The sequence below is a fragment of the Lampetra planeri genome, chromosome 37 (assembly GCF_965212315.1).
Source record: "Lampetra planeri chromosome 37, kcLamPlan1.2.h2, whole genome shotgun sequence".
Lineage (NCBI taxonomy): Eukaryota > Metazoa > Chordata > Hyperoartia > Petromyzontiformes > Petromyzontidae > Lampetra > Lampetra planeri.
The window spans coordinates 6453181-6473937 of NC_136143.1; the positions used below are offsets into that span (position 1 = coordinate 6453181).

The window sequence follows — 20757 nt, forward strand, 5'->3', positions numbered from 1 at the left end:
CGTCATTTATGGACGTCCCTATGGGGTCGCTTTGTAAGTCGAGGACATCTGTATAAGTGTACACGTACTGGTATGTAAAGTTTGTGTAAGTCTATGAATCTCTATTCTTTATGGCATGTCCCACTGTTTACTATTTTAACAATTTTTCTTATTTGACCAGATAAGGCTCACTGAGCTATACAGCTCATTTTCAGAAGCGACCTGCCCACAAATGATAGCCCAATTAAGTGGCTTGTCATGTAAACATTTATAGCAGCCAAATACTTGAAACATATGTTGATTCACGTGATCACGGAGAAAGAGGGAACATGCAGTCTCCAAATATACAGGCGTCAGGGTCGGGATCAAACCCACGGCCTCCTTGTATACCTGGCGAGGTTGTTAACATCTCACCACCGTGGCGCCCATATAGAGATCTGTATTCCTGGTTATCTCTACTGACTGCACGTTGTATGTCATCATCACCTCGTCCACTCCAAGTCGTTGCCTTCATATCATGCTTGACCGCCTCTCTCTCTCCAATGCAACTCTTGGATTCGATAAATATAATTTTAAAAGTCGCGTGCATTGATATTCGTTCTGTATTTTTGTTCTTTTCTTCCAGATCTGCTGCAATCATTCATTTCCCTTGAATGTGCCTCTCTCGCGTGATGGGACCGCCTCCACAAACAGGACTAACTTCACTCTTGTCATGTGAATAGCGCGCCAGGCAGATTCGTATAACCATTAAGCTTAGGAAAAAAATGGAACGTGCGTGACTGCCTTTATTAACTTGATTTGCCTTTATAAAGATAATGGGAAAAAACGATCTGGAAACAGTTAGAGATCAAAATTGTAATTCGGTAAAAAAAGAAAATGTACGCGCACGAACCTAATTTTAATTCTAAACTATAAATCTTGCTCCCAACTATACAATGTGACTCGTTTTAAATACGTTTTTCTTCAATGGGAAGCACAGTACAAAAACGAACGCGAACATCTATTAAAAAAAACCGAAAAGGTAGTTTATTGATGCGCTTAGCAACTCTGTTACAACTGAAGTATTCTAGTAACATCAACACGAATCCCCTTCATACATCGCTGTGAAATCAAAACAAAGTCGCAGTTTATTATTATTCACATACGCACACCGCGCATTTGCAGTTACTCTGGGCAAATATCCGAGAGCGGTGACATGGGTTTGACATTATTACCGCAACACGCCAAACACAAGGCACTTTGTGAGCTTTCTGATAAAACGACGGGGGGGAGGGGGGGACCACTGCCTTCTGATACAGACACTGCAAGTCTGATCGCCTGTGGAATTAGCCGAAGCAATGTTACGCTGTATGGGCCATTACGCAATTGCCTATTCCGTAAATGTGCCACTTCCCTGCCGTTTGATTGAAACGAAATGCCGCAAAACACAATGCTCAGCACCACTCTTTCTCAACTCGTGACTAAAGCCGTTATGGATTCAGGTGTTTGGGATTTTTACCATAATTGTTTTTCTTTCTCCCCACTCGCAAAAATCACTGTGGCAGAAAACGAGCAGAGGCACACTCAATGCGTTGTTAAATGAAGTGCACACAAACTATAGACAGGGTGCTTCAAAAAAATGTTAACACTTCCGAGAATTTGCAACAATACCACAGGAAATGTGCCTTCGCGCTCTGGAGACCACCTGGAGAAGATTCCAGGCCATGTGTTGACAACGATGGAGACTGACTTTTTGAAGCTATTAACATAGATTTGTTATCGTGTTACAGTGTAGTATTCGTTCTTTTTCCAATAAAACGATAATCCCATATAAGTGTTAACATTTCTTGAAGCACCCTGTATTTTTTTTTTACAAACGGCGCAATTGTTTTGTACCCCAGTGCCACGTCTTCCAAAGGCGTCTGGAGAACATTGATCGCACCTTTAGCATCCTGTGACTTTCCCAAAACCAGTACAGTGGTCCCCTGCGGTTTACGATGACATCGATGAACGTTATTTCGACGAACGATCCGCCCTCCCATGGGGTCCCATTGATTCTATTAGCGATACATTTTCGATGAACGATACGTTTACGACATCACGTGGACCCGCCAATTTCGGCCAATTGGCAGCGCTCCTCGGCAGAACTCAGCCAATCAGCGACGCACTTTTGAGCGTCTTGAGAGCCATTTATTCGTTAACCCATGTTTCTATTAGAGTTAACGCCTTAATGTTCGTCTAACGTGTATTTATTAAAATTGCGTGTTTAAATATTATAAACTATCTTTTTGGTTCTTTCGGTAAAGTCACGTAGAAGGGAAATAATAAAATAATAAAAATAAAACACTAAAATATTTTTATTTTATTATTTCCCTTCTACGTGACTTCACCGAAAGAACCAAGATAGTCACGAAAGCTTTAAATCGATATTATAAACTATGTTCATAGGATGAATAGGTTTAACTTCGGATCGTCTTGGAACAAATTAAGCCTTTAACAAGTACTTCCTATATTCGATGAACGATAGTTTTCGTGGAACCAATTAATATCGTTAACCAGAGGACCACTGTACTGCGGAAGGTATCGTCTTACTGCGAGTCAACGGGGAGAATTGGGTTCTCGCATTCAACATGTCCTCTCGTGAAGTTTAAAACGACAACAGTGGCTTCATCGTAACGCACTGAAATGCAGGATTCCCTCGTTATTCGCGAGAGCAGACTTTGCGGAATAATTCGCTTAATTAAAAACGTAAATAAGCTCTCTCTCTCTCACGTAACTTTATCTCTTCTCACTTTCTTTGTGCAGCCATGGAGAGCTGCAGATGCGATTCGCAGATATCAAGTTTGTGAATAATGAGGGAATACTGGTACCAAGTTTGGAATGTTCATAAAATAAAATGGGTGTTCCACCCCGCCCACCGCTACTAATTATAGTTCCTGTGGCCACCACGGCAGCCGCAACCACCACGCTCCCGACTGTTCATGTCTACCAGGCGTAACAGTTGCGTTTGATAGACGTTCATCACAATCACCACGTTCGCCCACAAAATTGGCACGAGGGGCGCGTTCGTGCCACACCTGATTTGCCAGACGTGTACGGCCATGCCGGGGCGTGGTGGTGGTGGCGGCACGATAACTGGTGCCGTCACTGAAAAAGTACAATTACTTGAGCAAACAGCAGTAGGTTTCTCGAGTTCACTCACTAAAGTCGCCCTGGACACCGACGCAAACGATAAAGTATCGTGCACAAAAAAACTACTTCAAACTACGTGTTGAATTGTTTGTCCTCCAGTAAAACTAAACTCGCGGACATGTCTCGAACAAAACATTTTTTGCGATAAAGAATACAAATCAATTAGTGAAGCCTTGGGACACCGTAACCCATGACGTTTAGAGCAGGGTTCCTAAACTGGGGTTCCTTCAGTCAGATGTGGCCATCAAAGGGCTCTCAAGAGTTTCCCCGTTGAGCAATAGTCCTCGTGAAAATGTCGACTCGCGAAATAAGATGTAAGATGAGAAGAGTAATCAAGGTGGTGCAATCCACGAGTGGTTATACGTACAGGCATCGAGACGTCACAACCCCTTGTAATATCATAACTTACGTCACGTAGCCAGAAGACGCTTATTTTATTGCGGTCCGCCGGAAAATAAGTTGAAGAACTCAGACCAAAACGGGATAAATAATAACAAACACGCACAACGGACATCGAACAAAAAATCCGAGACACCATCGTCGCAACTGCCATTAAGAAAAACAATTGAACTTGGACGGAGAAATTTGAGTATAGCTTGCAGGACACAACTGGCATCAGCATGCCTTCAGTCAACAGTTGACTGAGAATGGCTGACGGTAATGCAGTCTCTAAGGCACATGGCACCCACGTTGCACCAGCCTCGTGGTTAGTTAGTTCGAGTCCGTTTCGCTTCGGCTTTTGAGTGGGATCCGTTAACCATGCAACCGCGTTCCCCCGTTTCCTACGTCGTGTATACACAATGAAATGATTACGGCCGTGCTCACAGATGCAGTGTGCACAAATGTGAAGAGCGTACGACCAATGTCAGCTGTCACTTGAACTATCTTTGGAAGGAAAAAATAACTGACCCTCTTCAAGAGGTGAAATTGCTCTCAGATTGCTGATGCTTTTGAAGGGGACTTCAGGGGGCGGCAAACCATAACATTTCGTATTGTCTCGTGCAAGTACACCTCGGGCAGTTGAGCTAAGACGCGTCGTTAGCCATCATAACGTCTCCTTTTTCACGATCCATAGTCGCTCCATTTTAAATACATACATAGCACGCACAGGTACAGGCCTGCATCGATTGCAAGTAAAAAGACTCAAATTGAAGCCGGGCGCTTCCTTCGGCGATTTACGGTAATGCTTCACGCAGAGCGGGCGAGAAAAAACCAAAGCATGCATTTTAACGCAACTTCTGCTACAGCACGGACACATTCTGCGTCACCGGCTATCGCTAAACGCAAGACGTGCCATTAACCCAAATCGTTCGACAGATGGCCCAATGCGAGCGCTAATAAAAACCTAATTCACTTCGCGATCCAAAGCAACGACGCCGATCGTTCCGATACGGCGAACGTTGTTCACAGCCGATAATGTAAACGTAACTATTGTGTTTTCACGAGTAGCTCGGGTCCCACGACCAGTTTATTATACGGAGTGTTAAGCGGAGAAGGGTCGTAGTGCGGATAACATTGAGCGAATGCGTAATGGCTGATTTGATTTTCCGCGTTGTTTTTCTTCACCGTATTTTTCCCCCCGGGATATGCGTTGTTTTAAGAGGCGGCCCCTGCAGCCGCCCAGTTTTGCGTGTCAATCGTAATTCGTTCTAAAGACAAAATTGTTCACATTTTATTCCGAGAAATATTTAAAAGCTACAAAAAACCCTCTATTACAGACAGAGAGACCTCTACAACAACAACAAAAAATGCATTTTCCATATTTCGTCAACGGAGAACAGTCGTGAAGCTCCCATTGGAGCTTTTCTCCGCGAATTATGAATATAGTCGATACATAATTTCAACACATGGCTCGCTGCCATTGAGCGTACAGTATTTGGCATCGGATGGCTGATTAGCGTTATTATTTTTAAATAAGTCTGCAGTCACTTTTCGAAATAGGGTAGGTTGAAGAATCGGAAACCCTTCTTCCCCTTGACGGCGCAGACGATGAAGATTACGTGATAGACTGTGGTGTTGGAACGGGTGGTGGGTGGGGGGGGAGAGATAAAAAAAAAATCACATCCACAAGACACTTCACTGCAAACATCGGGAATGCTCTTCTTGGTTCTTTCGATAAAGTCAAGTAGAAGGGAAATAATAAAATAATAAAAATAAAACATAATAAAATTCTCACGACGTTTCGGCCACAACACAAGCAGCCGTCCTCAGGTGAAGAAACAGAGCTGTCGGAAAGACAGCGCTCCAATGATTTTTACTATTTTATTATTTCCCTTCTACGTGACTTTACCGAAAGAACCAAGAAGATGAATCCCTGCAGTCACAAAAGCTTTAAATCGAAACATCGCGAATGCTGTTGCCGTTTACGTAAAACAACCCTCGCCCTAAACCGACGCGCAAACACCACGGGGGCAGCGCGATGTGCAGCGAACGCAGCTGGAAACGTCGCCACTCACCTCCCGGAATAAACAGCAGGAATCCAGGCACGAAAAAGATCGCGCTCGACACCACTGCAAAGCACAAAACCAGAGGTTAACAAACGTCAACGTACACGCACGAACCCAATACTTTCAACGCACTGGCGATGCTGCAAACGCGCCGCTGCTTGGCATCGTGCACACTTGCCCTCAAACAGGGCACGGTGGCTCTCAGGAGAGAGACACACACACACGTGCCGAGGGTGTGAAAGGGGGGCAAGAGGGGTCCCCGTTCCATTGCTGCGGGAGCCCAGCGATTTTTTTTTTCGCAACGCAAGCACCGGCGCTACCCATTCATCAGACGGCCCAGAAAGCGGACAGCAGTTTTTCACCGGGGCTCTTTTTTACGAGACAATAAGGGCTCGCGCATTAGACTGGATATGCTCGGTTGACTGCAGCTTGAACGTCGCTAAGCAAGAGTGAAATCCACCCCTATTTCTGGCAACACTTAAAACCGCCGAGGCGGGCATTAAAACGTGCGCGCCGCAGCGACGTAATCTCGGAGGTAAAGTGCTGCCGCTGCCGCCGCAGCCACTGCAAGGAATTTCACGCTCGAGCCGGCAGTAATCCCCAGCTGTGCCTCGCTCCGAGTGTCTGGCACGAACCCCTTGGCGTAAACCACGGCCGCAGACCGTGACGCGCGGAGTCCGTCACCGACAAAACGAAGAGGAGGAACGGGCGTGAGAAACTAAACCATGTTTTTGTATTTTACCAGGCAAGGCCCACCGAGCTGTACAGATCTGGCCATAAATGAAAGCTCAACGAAGTGGCCTATTACGTGGAAATTTACAGCAGCCAAATACTCTGGAGGCATGTTTCTAAATGTGGAAAGACGGAGGACCCGAATAAAAATCCACGCGACCACGGGGAAAACATGAAAACTCCAAATATATAGGTGTCAGGGTAGGGATCGAACCCATGACCCCTCCTGTATACCAGGCGAGGTAGTTGACGTCTCGCCACCATGGCGCCACAACAACACTTGGCAAAGTGAGGTGTTGCCCCAGAAGAGAACACAGTAGGAGTGATGGGAAACCTATGACGTTGCAACCCACGGGTCATATACAACTCGCGGTCACATGATCCCCGCCACTTTCCTATGTACCTTCTCCAATCCACTTGTACATGTGTGTTGAACTTCTTTCGCACCATACATACGTACATACGGTTAAAATTTGAATGAATACATGATGCCACGACAGAGGCAGCGGTCCCCCACTTTTTTTAGTTTTTACGAGCCGGCTGTTTTGTTCCCAGCTTCAGATGTAATTAAAATGCGCGTCTCGAGGATGGAGCCCAACGACAGCCTCCGTTGCAAGAGAGAACAAAACCACACACCGCGTGCTTACGTCAATGAGAGACACATTCCCACGCGGGGTCTGACAAACCCACGAGGGGGGTGACTACTGCAAGAGCGGCGTTCTGGAGAAATGTCACTCGAGGCTGAAAGCGATCCGTAGCCTCCGCCGCCGCCGCTGGTTCACTGGCAGCCGACATTCTTTGCGTGCGAGGTTATGTTGCTTTGGAGGACGAGAGCGTTGTGTTGTTTTAGCACGAAACAATTAGGCAATGCTTAAAGCGGTATTCATTATTGCAAAGCCTGCAGGGGGCCCACTGGTGGGCCCTTGCGGCCTTCAGTGTGGGCCCCTTGACGTGCGGCCCCCCTGATAATACACCCCCATCGTCGTGCAGTCAAACAAGAATGGCGGAAGCTCACACTGGTGTCTCATCGGCGAAAGTGTGCCCCCTCTGAAAATGCGTGAAGAACACTGGCTTAAAGAGGACAGCTCATCCCCTACTTCTCCAACCAGCGTGCCGAAATATGGTCAAGCCCCACCCCCCCCTCCCCCCGATGCGGTGGCATGGGGAAGCCTTCGTCCAGCAGTGGATTGACAACAAAGGCACATCAAATGTTATTGATATGAATAAGAGTACCTGCATTGGGGTTCACCTCCAAGGCTATTCCTGTGATGATCAAGGCTGTAAGGATCAAAGGAGCAACTTCAATAGAGTAAACTTGCAACGGTTGACAGTCAGAAACACACTTAAACATGCACAAAGACAAATAGCCCCCAAATAGCCTTTAACACGCTGTTGGGAAAAGTGCTATTAGCGTGCACCTATGAAGGGTAGCATAGCGTTCGAAAGGGTGTAGCGAACACCACCCCCGGCCAACTTTATGTCACACCAGGTAATCATTTAAGGCTTAACTTTTCAATCAGAATCAGAATATTTATTGAAACTGAAGGAATCCGATGAGCTACGAAGCTACTTTTCACAGATGTTCAGTAGACTGAGCCATCGCCGTGACGTGTCACCGGACGGCAAAGCCAGTCGCAACTCCCGCGGCGAGGCGTGCGGTTACTCCTGACACCCTCCCCCCCCCCTTCGCGTTAGGGAAGTCACCGGGTAGCGTGACTCACCGATGCCCACGATGAGGAAGACGAAGGAGGCGATAACCACCTTGCGATTCTTCAGGATGAGCGGATGCCTCGTCCAACTGTGAGAGTGACAACAGAGGACGTCAGTGCAAGTGCGCAGGCCAGCCGGCTCGCAAAGAGCAGCGCCGTAGCTCAAGACGGCCTCGATCGGGAGAAAACCCAACGTTGATTTTCTCGCCAGCAAGTTGCCTCAATATTTAGTCTTGTCCTGTGCACGCACGTGGCCACCCCATACCCGCAACACCAAGATGTTTAAGTTTCAGGGCTGGAATAAGTCGAATTAAGTGATAGAGCAAGTGTTCCGTACTTCTAGGCAGTTATTGGTGAACAGGGTGAGACCATCAACTTGAGCAATCGTAATCAGCCAAGCAAATCTGGTCTCCGTTCCCCATTATCACCGCCGCCTCAAACTCATCTTCCTCCTCGAGACTCCCCCCCCCCCGCCTACTCATAGCTTCCCCCGGCAGGTTTCTAACACGCCAAATTGACCACGTTCTAATAATTACCAGCAGATTACTCAATCGGGGCTACACGTAGCAATCGTCGCCCCCCTACTTGCTGACTAATACTCCAGGTCGCTCTTGCAAACGAGACTTCATCCTGGCCTCTCTCGAGTTCTCACCTGGCTAAACAGAGAATCAATGGCAAACAGATGGTTCACAACAGCCTGCAGTTTTAACTGCTTCACTCCGCACCATGTCTCTTGCCAAAATGATTGATTAAATTTGTTGACGCGGATAACAAACATTCGGCCTTAAGTCGTTTGACCAGAAATTATCCAGAGAACCTTGGTTAACGAAAGGAAGTTACAGCAGCGTGCAAATCATAACATTGCAGACGTTGAGGAGCAAACACATTGCATGAAATTAACGTTCAAGTCATGCACCATTCGAGTAACAGTGGTAGCGGGCGACACAAAAATATAACACCAGCTCGCGCAGAGCTCGCTAAGCACAGTGCAAGAGAAGGGAAATCTTAAATTAGGGAATGGAAGGAGGGGTTTAAACAGAAACCACGAAGTGAGGGGTCGCAACTCGAGATGACTTTACACCGTACATGGATCTCACTCTGGAGGCACAAAGGAAACTAAGCGGGGTTAAATGAGAATCAGAATTTTTATTTATCCTGGAAAAATCCGATGAGCTATGACACTCTTTTTCGCAGATGCCCAGTAGGGGTGGGTCAGAGAGTTACAACAACAAACAATGCAAGAAACAATTGGGGCACAAAGTATAGGAAAGGTAAGCAAATCACTAAAAATAAATACGTAAAATAGATAAAGTAGAAAAGATGAAATTGGATAAGTACACCAATTCCCAAGCTTGGGAAAGGCAGAAAACTTCAAAAACAGTCTCAGACCACACCAGGACAACACACTCTCCTTCAATAAAATTGCACATTAAAATTTTACTATCGATACACGGGAAAGGAGGGGGGGGTAAGAATGAAAGTTGAGCCCGGACAGTGCTCGGACGGGCGACCGACCGTGCACAACAGGTCGCTAGAGGCTTCTGCCACGGCACTACGTGGTGGGCGGAAGAGAGCAGCGCAGCACAACCCATTGTTGTACTGCACCTCTACGCTGCCACGTCTACAACAACCCTGCCTTTCGCCAGCCCGGCAACTCTGACCAGCGTGGGTGAAGCATGTTCAATCGAGCCTCACGATTGGCGCAACATGTTGGGCGGGGGAAGACCTCACACAGCGCTTGGGATAGGCACGCTACGTAAGTAGGCGCGCACGTTATAGATTAAAAACTCAACGCATTTTGTCAATGCTATAGATCAGGGGTCCCCAACCCCCGGGCGGCGGACCGCTACCGGTCCGTGGCCCGGTGAGAGCGGTGAGACCACGCGTGGCCCGCCCCCATTGTTTTATTATTCACCACTTCCGTCCGCGCCTCTTTCCCGCACTGCGCACTTGTCTCAGTCACAGTTTTGGTGAGCCCACAAGCTGCTAACCCCTAGTAGCCAAAATGAGTAATAAACAAACGTCGCTGGAGAGCTTCTTTAAAAAGGAGGAAAGACCCAATGATGACCCCCCCCCTCCCACAGGTCCGTGAAAAAATTGTCTTCCACGAAACCGGTCCCTGGTGCCAAAAAGGTTGGGGACCGCTGCTATAGATTATCTCATCTTAGCAGCGCGGCCCCTCGCCAGGTTTAGTTAGGTTAAATTCCCTGGCGTTGACACGCTTTGTGCCGCCGTAGATTTATTCCTATGGCAGATGGCTGTGATTGGCCCAGGGGGTGAATCTAGCATCGAGGGCATGGAGCCAGTATCGTCCAAGTGCCAGGTTCAAATCTGGGTTGTTGTCCAGCGGTAATTAAGAGCAGCTACTCAAGTGTGTAGCGGCGAGATTATGGGCTCAGCCTGTTCACCAATGACTGCACAAAAGCAACATAATAAACTGTAAACTTTTTTTTACCAGGTAAGGCCCACTGAGCTATGTAGCTCTTTATCAGAAATTACCCGGCAACAAATGATAGCGCAACTTAGTGGCTTAACGCAAAAACTCGACCAAGGTTTATAACTTCACCTGCATTACTCGGCGACACGACCAGTGACGTGGCCTCTCGCGGCCGCGCTTTCGTCACTTAATGTAGAGGTTCACGGTTCGAGTCCAGCTGTCGCCCCCATCAACATAACCATCATAGCGCTACGCGCGGTCTGCTGCACAGCAGACATTAAAGATCCCCTGATGCCACTCGCAGGAGTAGGGCCATCGAGCAGCCAATTTAGCCAAAAATTACGCCGCAAAAAATGACTCAATTAGGATTGTACACAACAGAAATCATCGCCCCCTATTGATAGCAGACAAATTTTTCAGGTCACTCTTGCGAATGAGATTTATCCTGGTCTCCCGAGTTCTCTCTCTGGGTTAAACAAGAATAAACTTGAAACTTACACCACCTTAGACCATTGGCATAGGAGAACTGGCGTGGTAGACATGCTTACATACAACTCGCAGCCACAGATTGCTTTAAATTATATATTTTTAAACTGCAATAGAATTGTTTCTTTTTATGTTTAACTAGCTGTACTACCCGGCTTCGCCCGGGACTTGGATCCACCACGCCCGGCCGCATTTGTCTCCCCAGTGGCGATGTTCACACACCACACCAGTTACTCGTTTGAGGCTGAGTCGACCTAGGGGAGGCCCAGGAGCGGTTGAAATAATCGTCACCGGTGGTGGCCGTGAGCGGGAATCGAACTCGGGTCGCCGGGTTCGTAGCGCAGCGTAGCGCTAACCGCTACACTACAATGCGTGACGCTTCCACATGCGCGGGTCACGTGACAGATGTGACGTCACAGCTCACTTGCCGTGCAAAAAATAAATGTATTATTGAGCTCCCCCCCCCCAAAAAAAGTATTTTTTTTATAATGTTTGCATGGTGCACAGTCTGGAAAGTACCCACATGGCAAATTTCCAGTTTGTTGCATGTCGGGAAGTACGCTAAACATTTTGAACAGACACATAATCACAACTTTGCCTTTTATATGTATGGAGATGATGCGATGGCGCTTTGGGTGGCAGTATTTTGTGCCATAAAGGTGCCACGTGTTAACCAACAAACAAATTGACTTGACTCGAACCTTAACACTCTTCAAAAAATAAATCAACTCAAGTTGCCTCCCTATCACGGCTTCCTTTAAGAACTAAAGCAGGGACACGAAATACATGTGTTTGTTCTCTCTTTATGTATCTCTGTGATATCTGTCTGCTTATATGTCTGGCGATCTCTCTCTCAAATTTAGCATTCTCAGGAAGAACGTAATCAACCAGGTAGGGTGTTGACTGTTATGTTATCCGACTCTCTGTTGTATTACATTACATTTCTAAGTATACTAGATTTGTGTTTCTATTTCATTCATACCTGATGACGATTGCTTGTGTTGCAATCGAAACGTCGTATGCTAGTATTTAATTTATTATTTTATCTTCACACGTGACTTTACCGAAAGAACCAAAGAGTAATTCCTGCAGTCACGAAAGCTCCAAATTATGTTCACACGAAATAAATGTTGACGAGCGAGTCTGCCCCCTGTCGCTCGAGCAGTGTATTGCACGGCTGGGTGACTGCGACTGTCCTCCACTGTGCTCCGATGGTCATCTTACCGGCAAGAGCAAATGACAGTGAAACCTGAGCAATGGAAACGTGACTCACAAGCCAATCGGATCACAGGCTTGCATCGTCGAGAGAGAATCGCCGCATCGTCCCAATCTGGCATCTTGTTGAAGTAATTTATTCTCAATTTTTTAAACTGCATAGCGATCCGTTGCAATTGGGAGGCCTCTTGGCCCAATCGTGTCAGTTTTCATTTCATTTCATTTTTTTTCATTTATTAGGTATAGCCCTGTGAGCCATTTGGCTCTTGAATCGGGTGCAACCGCAACAAACAAAAAAACAAAAACAAGAAAACATCTAAAAGTGACTATGCGCAAACAGAAAATCCAAGAAAAGACAGCAAAATATTGCATCGTGGTGGGGGTAGTTTGACCATACTTCACTATACTGGTAACTGTGGTTTGGTTAAGAGGTGGGGGAGGGGGCACTATGGCCGTCTCAGACATTAAGCGGCAACTCATGTTAGACATGCCTGGGAATCGAACTCGGGTCACTCGGTTCTTAGTGCAGTGCGCTAACTACTGCACTCATCAGCTCAACCTTCTTGCCAAGAATAAGACACCCATACTCTTAGGTTTTTTCGGTAAAGTCACGTAGGGAAAAATAAATAATAAAATAAATAATACACTCATAGAAATAATAATAGAAATAAACTAATAAATCACGGCGTGATTTTTAACGTCGTGATTTATTATTTTATTTCTGGTATTATTTCTATTATTTGTATTATTTATTTTTACCTACGTGACCTTACCGAAAAAACCTAAGAGTATGAATCCTTGCAGTCACGAAAGCTTCAAATCTAGAATAAGAAACCCCTCTTTAAATCTAAAAAGTCTTTAAAAAAATATTGCCAGCTTTGACGCTCAAAGCGATGGTTATTCAGAGAACTTTGTTAATACGAAGCTAATTATTAAACAGGAATAATAAAACAAGGGGAACGCCACGCACCTCAAGCAGGAGCGGTAGGAGAGCTGCGTCGTGTTGCTCACCGTACTGAACGACAGCTCCGAGCTTTGCCGCGAGGGCGGCCTGCGGGCAAACGACAAGGGGACGGACGCCTTTATCAACGTCGCGAGCAGCCCATTTCCCGTTCGCAATCCGCCCACGACGATCGGCGCCACAGGGCGGGCCTGGTTGCCGTACGAAACAAATTATTTTTTATTTTACCAGGTAAGGCCCACTGAGATATATAGCTCTTTTTTCAGAAGCGACCTGGCCACAAATGATAGCTCAACTAAGTGACTTATCGTCACGTGGAAATGTATAGCAGCCAAATACTCACATCGATTCTAAATGTGGAGTAAAATCCACGCAACCATGGGGAGAACATACACACTCCAAATAAACAGGCGTCAGGGTTGGAATCGAACCCACGACCTTCTCTATACCAGGCGAGTTAGTTAACATCTCGTCACTGTGGCACCCATAACCAGGGCAGCCTGGCAGATTTAAACCACGAATCAAAGCAACAAACGGCGTTGGCACTACCGCTGGGTCTTATCCCGGTCCTGTTATTATCATCCTCATAACGACAACAACTGCATCCATCACGATGCCATTAACAACCCTTTCAATGCCACAGGCCTCCTGCGTGAGGACGAAAGTCAATTACCGTATGCGGAGGTCACCGGGCATCGCTCCGTTAGTCCTCACCTCATCCTCATCATCTTCCAAGTTCTAAAGTGAAAACATTTCAGGACAGCACAAACGTAAGCGTCACGCGAGCACAAGATGAAAAACTTCTGGACACGGGCAGGCCACTGGTTCATCACCAGCATTAGAGGCCACATGAAAAATACAATTAAAATTTAGGAAATTTTTTTTCACGAAAATTAATTGTTAACAACGAGTCTGCGTGCAAAATGTCAGCTCGATTGGATCACGGGAAGTGGGTTAAAAAACGACCGAAAGATTTGCACGGTCGTAAGCGCGCAAGCAAGCAAGCAAGTGAACTTAATATAAAGGATTTAAAAATAGTTACAATTTTTAAAGGCAAATCCTGCATTTGGATGTTTGGGCAATTCCAGAAATGTAGTGTTTTTTTATAATAACGGTAGGACTCTTTTATGTTGACTCGAACAGGGGCTTTACCCAGTTCAAACAGAGAACACCGGGGGGCTGGACAGGCCATTTAACCGGTTTTGTCCTCGGGGAAGAAACTGGTTGTGGGCTTAAGGGACAGACCACGGATTAGGCAGACGATTTAAATGTCAAGCAATGGACCACACGATCATTATTATTTTATTGCGACAAAACGCGAGCACGGTACAGTACGCCGATCGATATTGGAGAACAGAAACTCTGCGAAAAGTCGAATTCGGCGCCACGAGACTGTACGTAGAGGGGGGGGGGGGAAGTTGGACTCGCTGCCCCAACACGTAGGGGGGGTGGGGGTGTGTGAAGCTTTGAATGGGGGAGGTAAGGGGGAGGGGAAAGGTAACTAAAAGACTGAGGGAAGACCGAGGGCAGGACCACACATTTATTTATTTTTTAATGCCATGGTTTATTCGTTGCATGATGGTCAGACCGATATTTCTCAAGAGCTATAATTTGGCCAAATTAAGCTCAGAATCTAATTTAATAATGAGATGTTGTTGTTTGGTGCGCAGCCATTGGTGGCCGGGCTGAGACAACCAGCAGCTCACGTCACACGGTGGCGAGATGTTAACCTCCTCGCCTGGTATATAGGTCGTGGGTTTGACCCCGACCCTGACGCCTAAAAAATGTTCTCCCCATAGTCACGTGGAATTTTCTCCGGGTCCTCCGGTTTTCCCCTCCACATTTAGAAACGTGTGTTTAGAGTATTCGGCTGCTATGAAAAAAAAATGTCCACGTAATAAGCCACTTCGTTGAGCTATCATTTGTTGTGGCCAGGTCGCTTCTGAAAAAGACCTGTATAGCTCAGTGGGTCTTACCTGGTAAAATAAAATACGTAGAAATTGTAACCTGGTTTTAATCAGAGGCAGCCAAAACCTGGAGTCCAAACCAAGAATCTGAGAGCGGTGTCGGGGCTCAGTGCTCCGACCTCTTAAACTGCCGGGCCACTGCGATGCACACGCTGCGCTTGCGAGCCAGACGAGGGGTTATCGAGATAGATGCGTGTCGGTCGCATTGATAAATGTCAACCGGTGCTTCAGGACGCAGCCACGAGCGGGCGGGCGTTGCCCATAGCAGTCCGAGCAACGGCCGCCGCAAAGGCGAGGCTGTTCCGCTTGGACGAACGGGCAACCGGCCGTAAAACCAAAACGAGTGAGGGTTGTCCGTTGCACCGTTTGTGACAAAAGCCCTCTCCCGCTCCTACCACTCACTTAAGAATAAATATAAACTGGCCGCCAAATTATCATCTCAATCGCATGCCAATTACCCTCGCCTGCTCCGCCTCGCACATTTAGCACCTGTCCTGCACTCCCAGCCCAAATCGCTTAAGCCACTCATCCACTACTTGACCAATAAATGTACCACCTCCCCCCCTTTTTGCCTAAAAGAGGGCTCGCCTCTAATTTAGTGCCAGCTCCTTCGATGGGGGAGGCCAAGGCATTGTTGCAACCACCTGCTCAGACGCAGCCACACTTACCTCACCTACACAACACAACAATCACCATAATTACGACGCACTTTGCTTACCACTTCCTTCAATGTCACAGTGTATGACTCACTTGCTAGTCATCCAGCAACCCAGTATCCATCACGATCAGTTTCCTCCTTCCGTTTCTGTGTCACTAGCTCCATACCGATGTGTCGGACTAGTTCGTGGGCTGTGCCACCAACTCGACGAGCCGAGTTTTATTCCTGGCCACGTCCAACATCGTTGCCGAATAATTGAGCTGGTTTTGGCCCACCTCGAAGTTGACTCGGCTTTATAATTAATTTAAGATGTGGCCTGTAAACATCAGCAGCGGAGAGCCAAAGCAGCTGGGTGTGGTCCCAGCCATACGATCAACAAGTGCGCCACGCTGGCCTGAATAGGTTCTTGCTAACAGCATTGACCTCAACAATCTGCGTAGGAGGTGGATCTTTGTCTTAGTGACAAACTAACTCGTCCGGTGTCTATCTATCTCACAAACTCAGTGTCCAGCACTCCAGACAAGCTGAGCACTAGGCATAATCATAAAAAATATAAATTAGGATGGGCACTTACATTTTGTGTGCAACACTACGCAGAGCAAGTTTGCTGTTATTAAAAGACCGCACTTTTGTACTTTGGCTTTAAAGTAACATGGTGGTTAAAATGTAAGAATAAAGTTAATGCATACCCCGCCCCTAGATTAGCCGTCAAGATTGTACAGTATTTAACAAAATTACTCAGCCATTCATTCAACAGTCCACCTGCCAATACGAGCATCTGCCTGCCCGCCCACTTATTCACACCCACCCAAAGATGCACTCAGCCACCCACGCACCCACTTATTGACTCACTTCATTAACTCACTAACTTAGCATTTTAGATGTTCTACAGTATTGAGAGAACTACTCAGACCCAACCACCCACCCACTAACCAACCCTACACCCCCATTCATTGACCCATACATTTATCCACTCACTCAGTTATTTAGCATTCCATATTGTAGAGTATTTAGCAAGTTTACTCACTGACCCAACCACTCCCCGACTCACCAACCAATGCACACACTCACCCACCCACTCACCTAGCCACCCACTTATTCACCACTCATACACCCATTCATCCATCCATGCAGTCACTTACTCATCCACCGCCTCACATGTATCCAGCTCTCACCTACCCACTTACTTACTCACTCACCCCCCAAATCAACCCACTCACCCACCATCCACATTCACACACTCGCACATCCACTCAATCTCTCACCCACCCACTCGCCTATTCACTCACTCACCAACTCACCCACCACCCACACATTCACTCACTCACCCACCTATGTATTCACCCCCCCCCCACCCGCACATCCCCCATCTCTCATTCACTTACTCACTCACTCAACTACCTACCTCACTCACTCACCCTGTCCCCCCTGTGCCCACGTACCCGGTACTTGTGGCCCGATTCCCTGGGCCCGACATCATCGGCCCCGGCCGCCTGCCCGCTGGTCCGGCTCAGGTTCACCTTCCTCTCGAACTTGAGGCTCCCGAACCTGGGCGTGGTAGACTCCTTCTCCTCCAGGCTGATCTCGAAGGCGTCATCGATGGTGAAGGAGCCCGGCTGCTCCGCCATCGGACAACCGTCTAGCCTCACCCCCTTGCACCCTGTGGTGACCGTGGTGGATGTTGCTGCGATGACAATAAAAATAAAACACAACGCAATGCGGATTCATATACAGCCGTAGCGCTTCCTGCTTAGAACGCTGTACGATTATAACAGGTCCCTGCGGGGTGGGCTGGTAGGAACGAATAACCAAAGAATATAAACATAATGTATTATTACACTTGTTTAGCCAGGAAAGCCTCACTGAGTGTAAAGGTTTTTGTAGAGTCCTGCCAAGTGTTTGCAGTAGGGGGCGATGTTGCTACACCTAATCGGACGATACGAAGGGAGAGTTTGAGGCCTAGTTCTAGGCTTTAGGCCTAGCTGTAGGCTTTAGGCCGCTGTGAGTTAATTTTTAATTTAAATGTTTTAATTATTAATGTAAAAGCTTTAAATGTAAATGTTTCTATTTAAAAACATCAGGGAATGTAAAATTGTTAAACATTAACTCCCTTTCACACATGCGGGGGTACGATACGAACGGAGAGTTTGAGGCCTAGTTCTAGGCTTTAGGCCGCTGTGAGTTAATTTTTAATTTAAATGTTTTAATTAAAAGCTATCTCAGGGAATTATAAGGGAATGTTACACTTGTTTAGCCTGGAAAGCGTCACTGAGTCTAAAGGTTTTTGTAGGGTCCTGCCAAGTGTTTGCAATAGGGGGCGATGTTGCTACACGTAATCGGACATCGGACGGACGGACGATATAATCTATTGTAGGCTGGTTCACTTCGTTCCTACCAGTATAATGCTCCTTTTACCAAGACCGCTTCCTGAGCGCTATTTTAGGAGGTATGCCTGCAGCGTGTAAATGGGACCACTTCTGATGATGCTATATAAACACGTAGTGGGCATAATCAATTTTCTTTCAAAAGAGAGGCACTCAGTAATTGGCAGAAGAAAAGAACTAGAGACCCAGAGACCCCTAGACATACAAAGAGCCCCACAGGATCCACTTATAAACCAATAAATACCATACGGATTTGTGTAGCGTCTAAATGCGACCGTATCTCAAGATAATGTACATAATGTGGGCATAATTATAAAAAGAAGCACTCAGCCATTGACCACAGAAAATATCCATGGATCCACAGAGACCCATATATTCACATAGTGACCTGCAGATTCACATAGCGAACCACGGATTCAAACAGCGCCGACACAGATTCACATAGCAACCTGTGCAATAGAAATACGGATTTTACGTCGCGTTTAAAAGCGACGGTATAATTTCGATTTAAAGCTTTCGTGACTGCAGGGATTCATCTTATTGGTTCTTTCGGTACGTGACTTTACCGAAAGAACCAAGAAGAAGCGACGGTATCTCAAGACGCCGCACCAGATATACCGGGCATGTTTATTTAATATAGGGGCAGGCAGCCTGTCAGCAGAGAAGATGTAGGAGGTCTTTAGAGCATGGACTGTAATAATGGCAGGGAGCCGACAACACAAACGGCAGGGGAGGAAAAACAATTCCAGACTCTGGTGGGGGGGTAGTAGAAGAAAATGAGCAACCTCCCATTGAGCAATGGTTGATTGGGGGCTTCAATTAGCGTGTGATGAATGACGCAGCAAATTCCATTCTAGCGACGTGCCCTGCCTGCCCAAAAACGATAGGGTAGCTATAGGGTATAGGACTATAGGGTAACTGGTATGGTGCACTGTATTATGCTGTCCCGCGGTTATATTGGTACGTTGTCTATGTTATTGTAGTTTTTACTAGTGACTCAAACCCCACCAGTACTAAGCTGCGTATTACACGCTAATCATATAAAAGCTATGTTATAAACAGTATATTATGAGGTTAGATATTGTTTATGATTTGTGTGACATGTTCGTCATGTTGTGCAGTATAAAACAATACAAATTCTCACGACGTTTCGACTGCAACACAAGCAACCATCATCAGATGTGAAATCCACAGCAAGAAAATTAGAATTTTTTTTTCAAATTGATTGCTGTGGATTTCACACCTGATGATGATTGCTTGTGTTGCAGTCGAAACGTCGTGAGAATTTTTATTGTTGTATATTTTTATTGTTTTATTATTTCCCTTCTACGTGATGACTTTACCGAAAGAGCCAAGAACATAGTGATACAGTAGTTATTGTATTTCTACCTAAGTGACTTTACCGAAATAACCACAGAGTTTAGTTTACACAGTAAGTTATAATGACAGTGATAACAGCAGCATGACTCACCCCGGGGCTGGACTATGACAGCGTTAGTTATGTATTAGTTATGTGACGTATATAGATTTGTAACTATACAATTGCCTACGTTATCTATACTGTATTATATAACTACTGTGTAAGTAATTATACTTACACAGTAGTTATATTACAGCGATAACAGCAGCATCAACGTGAACTCACCCGGGTTGTAGAGTTAGCGTGTGTTTTGTTAAGTACAGAGAATCTAACTACACTGTGCCCTTATATTATCTATACTTCTGTGCTATTGAAATAATAGTTGTAGATTTATAGATAATTACGCAGTAGTTACATTACAGCGATAACAGCAGCATCAGCGTGAACTCACCCGGGTTGTAGAGTTCCCGTGTGTTTTTAGTGAAGTATAGATAATGTAACTACGCTGTACCCTACGTTATCTATACTTCTATGGTATTGTGTAATAATTGTAGCATTATCGATAATTACACAGTAGTTAGATTACAGCAATAACAGCAGCAGCATCAGCGTGAACTCACCCGGGTTGTCGAGTTCCCGTGTGTTTTTAGTGACGTATAGATAATGTAACTACGCTGTACCCTACGTTATCTATACTTCTATGTTATTGTATAATAGTTGTATAATTAATAGTTACACGGTAGTTATATTAAAAGCGATAACAGCATCATCATCGTTAACTCACCCGTCGTGACTTGCTCGCTCCTCCGCCACAGGGCCGAGCCGAGCCGTCAATAACCTCCCTTACGACGACGGCAACCAACAACTACCGCGGCACGCAACAACCGCACAGCCTCAACAACAACACCACCAGCAACAACAACAGCCACCGTTGTTGTTGTTGTAATTCGTGTAATTTGTGATTATTCGACTGCGATTCACAACGCCGCTTGTGTTGACATAGACTCTCGGCCACCCCCGTGTGACGTCACTCATCACGTGGGCCCAGGCACGAGACTGGGGGCGGGGCTAGTGGGGGCAGTGGGGGGCGGGGCGAGAGTAGTGGAGGGGGCGGGGCGAAAGCAGCGGGGGGAGGGGTGGAGAGAAGGGAAGGGGCCGGACCAGAGCAATCGATCGCGAGCTGTGCAATCGACTCCGACCAGAGCAATCGATCGCGAGCTGCGCAATCGACCCGGACCAGAGCAATCGACC

At 46.4% G+C, this 20757-nt stretch overlaps 1 protein-coding gene across 2 annotated transcripts; it reads right to left on the reverse strand.

Annotated features, from left to right (window-relative positions):
- Positions 1 to 982: 982 nt before the first annotated feature.
- On the reverse strand, positions 983 to 20556 carry TMEM134 (transmembrane protein 134). Of its 2 annotated transcripts, XM_078611901.1 has the most exons (8): positions 20291 to 20554; positions 17205 to 17446; positions 13811 to 13875; positions 13147 to 13227; positions 8051 to 8127; positions 7563 to 7607; positions 5607 to 5660; positions 983 to 5158 (listed from the first exon to the last, which is right to left on the reverse strand). In XM_078611901.1, the coding sequence occupies exons 2-8, from the start codon at positions 17388 to 17390 to the stop codon at positions 5076 to 5078; spliced, it is 591 nt and encodes a 196-aa protein (XP_078468027.1). In that variant the 5' UTR covers positions 17391 to 17446; positions 20291 to 20554; the 3' UTR covers positions 983 to 5075. The 2 variants fall into 2 exon arrangements, with proteins under 2 accessions (XP_078468027.1, XP_078468026.1); XM_078611900.1 differs by having other exon boundaries at positions 983 to 5660; positions 20291 to 20556.
- Positions 20557 to 20757: the final 201 nt, after the last annotated feature.